Source organism: Tupaia chinensis, unplaced genomic scaffold (assembly GCF_000334495.1).
Source record: "Tupaia chinensis unplaced genomic scaffold, TupChi_1.0 Scaffold000387_1, whole genome shotgun sequence".
NCBI lineage: Eukaryota > Metazoa > Chordata > Mammalia > Scandentia > Tupaiidae > Tupaia > Tupaia belangeri.
In genome coordinates this window covers 950,203-953,636 of record NW_006159889.1, presented here as the reverse complement: position 1 = coordinate 953,636, position 3,434 = coordinate 950,203, and the positions used below count along the sequence as shown (strand labels likewise).

At 51.8% G+C, this 3,434-nt stretch overlaps 1 protein-coding gene across 1 annotated transcript in view; it reads right to left on the bottom strand.

Moving 5' to 3' along the window:
- Positions 1-3,168, bottom strand: part of TIE1 (tyrosine kinase with immunoglobulin like and EGF like domains 1) — a 24,523-nt gene extending 21,355 nt beyond the window's left edge. Inside the window, exon 1 of the mRNA XM_006153740.3 lies at positions 2,951-3,168. Within this exon, the coding sequence (XP_006153802.1) occupies positions 2,951-3,008 (58 nt within the window). The 5' untranslated portion in view covers positions 3,009-3,168. The remainder of the gene's footprint in view (positions 1-2,950) is intronic.
- Between the last annotated feature and the right edge of the window lie 266 nt (positions 3,169-3,434).

The window sequence follows — 3,434 nt, the reverse complement described above, 5'->3', positions numbered from 1 at the left end:
TCTAGGAGAGGGAGTCAGAACCTGTGTTAGGGCATGAAATGACGAATATGGTTTGGGGAGCGGCCTGTCCAGGTTTAGTGTGGTTGGAGCACACAGCGTGAGACCGGCAGCAGGGAAGACCAGGTGGAGCCTGGGTGCAGGCCGAACTGTGGAGAGTGCCCCCCTCCTCGCCCCTCTCTCCCGAGTAGCAATGCCTCAGCTCCAGGACCCCACACCTTCCCCTGCCCTTCCTTCTCTGTCCCTGCCTGCTCACTCTCAAGTAATGAATTAATTTAAACACGGCGCAGCTTATCAGTGAATATTTTTTGAAAGCCTACCATGATTAAGTGAAGCTAGCATTTACTGACCACCTACCAAGTCCCAAGCACCTGTTTTCCACTAGCTCGTCAGCCTCCAGTGAAGAGGATGTTCTTTCCATTTGCAGAGGAGGGTAATAATTCTGCAGGCTTCCTTGAGCCAGCTCCTCCACTCCCTTGGCTTTAACCTCAGCTTATTACCACTGAGTCAGCAGCTCTGGGGTGGCCTTTTAGCTTGGACCTGCATTTCCATCAACTTCTCCTAAACCTGCTTCTCTCCCAGGTTCCCTGACTCAGCAAGGCAGCACCTGTTACCTGAGACACGAACTCTGGAGTCATCTGCTCCTCCACTGCCACAGTAATTAATGTTTATTGGATGTCAATTGTGCATCCGATACTTTACTGATGTTCTCTGTTTATCATCCGGACTGTCCTGGGAGGTGGGTGTTAATACTCCCGTTTGACAGGAAGCAAGGCTCAGAGAAGTTAAGTAACTTGCCCAAGGTCATGTAATTAGTAACTGGCAGAGCCTGGTTGTCTGATTCTAAGGTCCACACATCTAAGCATTGTGCCGGCTGCCCCAGTCACAAGATTCTGCGGATTATTTCCTAAAAGCTTCCTTGACTTCATCCCCATCGCCCAAGCGTGTTTTTATTCAGCTCTCATCCTTAACTCCTGGACCATCCTAACAGCCACACCCCCTCCTGCTGCAACTTATCTTCCCAAGTGATCCATCTAAGACTCAGATCTGAGCTGTGACTCTCTGGCCTACAACCTTCCATGGCTCTCCATTGGCTTCTGGGCACTGTGTTTACTGCCAAGCCCCTTGCTGTTCATTCTCTGTCCCTCCTGCTCCTTGCCCTGCAGGGCCCGTCTCTCCCACACAATTCCATGCCTCTGACACTTGACTGTACCAGTCTTCCTACCTGGCAGGAAGACCACTCTTCTTAGTGAAATTTTCTCTGACTTCCTTTCTTTCTTTCTTTTTTTTGGGAGAGGTTTTCCGCTATAGGGCATGTGCGCTCGCCAGACAGACAGAAAGAGACAGAGAAACAGAAAGCGAGAAATCACCCCCCAGGGGGGATGGTCACGCCGCAATCTCTTCTCCATTCTCCTCCCGGGATCTTGGGCACGCACGCACATGCGCCCGGCGTGAGTTTTAAGCCACTGGGTCCAGGACGCAAACCGCGGTCGACTACCTGGGAGTCCAGCGACATAGCCATTACGCTAACTGCTGGTTCCCTGACTTCCTTTCTTTTTTAAAAAAATTATTTATCTTTTTTTTAATTTGACCAGACAGAGACAGAGAGACAGAGAAAGGGAAAGTGAGAACAAGTTGCCAGGTCTGGGACTCAAGCCATAGTCAGCTATGTGGGAGTCCAGCGTGTTAACCACCACACCACCTGTCCCCCTCCCCCGACTTCCTTTCAGCCCACTCCCTGAGACAGACTCAGCTGGCTCCTCCTTCTCAGTGCTCCCCTAGACCTCCTGTGTCCATCTCTGTTCAGCCCTCGTGCCATGTCCTGTGTTCCTGCTGGACCATGGACCACTCAAAGGCAGCCTCTGTGTTTGAACCCTCTGACCAACAGATGGAAGGAATCAGCTGCCACTATTCAAATGCTCATACCCAGCAGCGGGCACTGTGCCAAGCGCTCTGTATATGTTATCTCGCTTGAACCCACAGTGGCCATAGGAGGCCAGCACCAGCTCATCTCATCATACAGGTCTGGAGGTTGCCAGCCTTTCAACTCGTGGCCCTGCGTTTAGCACATCTCCTGGAATATTGTCTTGTGAATAATTGAACAAATCCAGTACACTGACCCAATGAGGATCCACTGGAAGCTTCACAGGCCCACAGGCCCTGCTGCTCTGCACTGATGCTAAGACTCATGCATAACCCCCCTCCACACACACACATACACACACTGCCCCAGCCCAGGCTGCATGGTTTCCAGTACCTGCCTGGGTTTTCCTGATCCTGTTCTCGCTTTCTAGTGGATCAGAGATGGCAGTAATGGTAGGGTTTCTTTTTCTTTTTATATTATGGTAAAATACACATGCCTTAGGGCTAACCAGTGTCATGGTGGTTAAGGTGATGGGATCCCACATGGCCGACTGTGTGGTTCAAGTCCTGGATGCAGCAGCTTGAAAAAAACACACTGGACATGTGTGCATGCATGCCCACAATCCCAAGAGGAGAATGGAGAAGAGATTATGGTGTAGCCCACTCCTGTCCCAAGGTGTGCTTTCTCACATTCCCTCTCCCCTCTCTCACTCTCCAGCACATACACCCTGCAGCAAAAACTAAACAAACTAGCAACAACAAGAACAACGACAACAACAACAACAAAACACAAAACAAACAAAAATACACTTAGAATTTATCATCTTAACCATTTTTAAGCATGGTTCAGTGCTAGTAACTACCTTGGTAATGTTAGAAACCACCACCACCACCACCATCTTCTCCATAACTTTTCATCTCGTACAACCAAGGTGCTGCACCCATTAAACCCTAGCTCTCTGTCCCTCCTCTCCCCAGCCCACGACAAGCACCATTCTGTGTTCTGTCTCTATGGCCTGATAGGGTTACTTGGGGGTAAATCAGGGCTCTGGGGCATGGCAGTGGGGTGAGAGGCTTGGGGAAGACTTACCAACATGAGAAGCCAGGAATAGAATGGGGAGCAGGAAAGGGGGCCCCAGCCAGACCATGCTCCGGAGGCTGACCCAGGCCAGCCAGGACAGGCTGGGCCTGGAGTCAGTTGCGATGGGTCTGACCACTCACCCTGTGCTGGTCAGTGTGCATCGGTGCTGGGGAGGAAGAGGAAATGAGGTGGCTTGGGTGGGAGGGCTGGAAGGGGAGAGGGTGGGGAGGATTAGCCTGCTCCTGAGCCTCTAGGCCACCTAGCCTGGCCCCCACAAGGCCGGGGATGGGTGTGGTCTGGGAGCCCTGGAATGGTGTCACTTGAGGTAGGGGGAGGGTTACAGTAAGGACAGACCTGGGGATTGCTGGACTGATTTTTCCCATCCACGCCTGCCCTTCAGTCCTCGGTCTGGCTGCTGCACAGGAGGCAGGAGGCAGGAAAGGGAGGAAGCCAGTGGCTTCCGCCTATTGAGGAGGGAAAGGAGGAGGATATT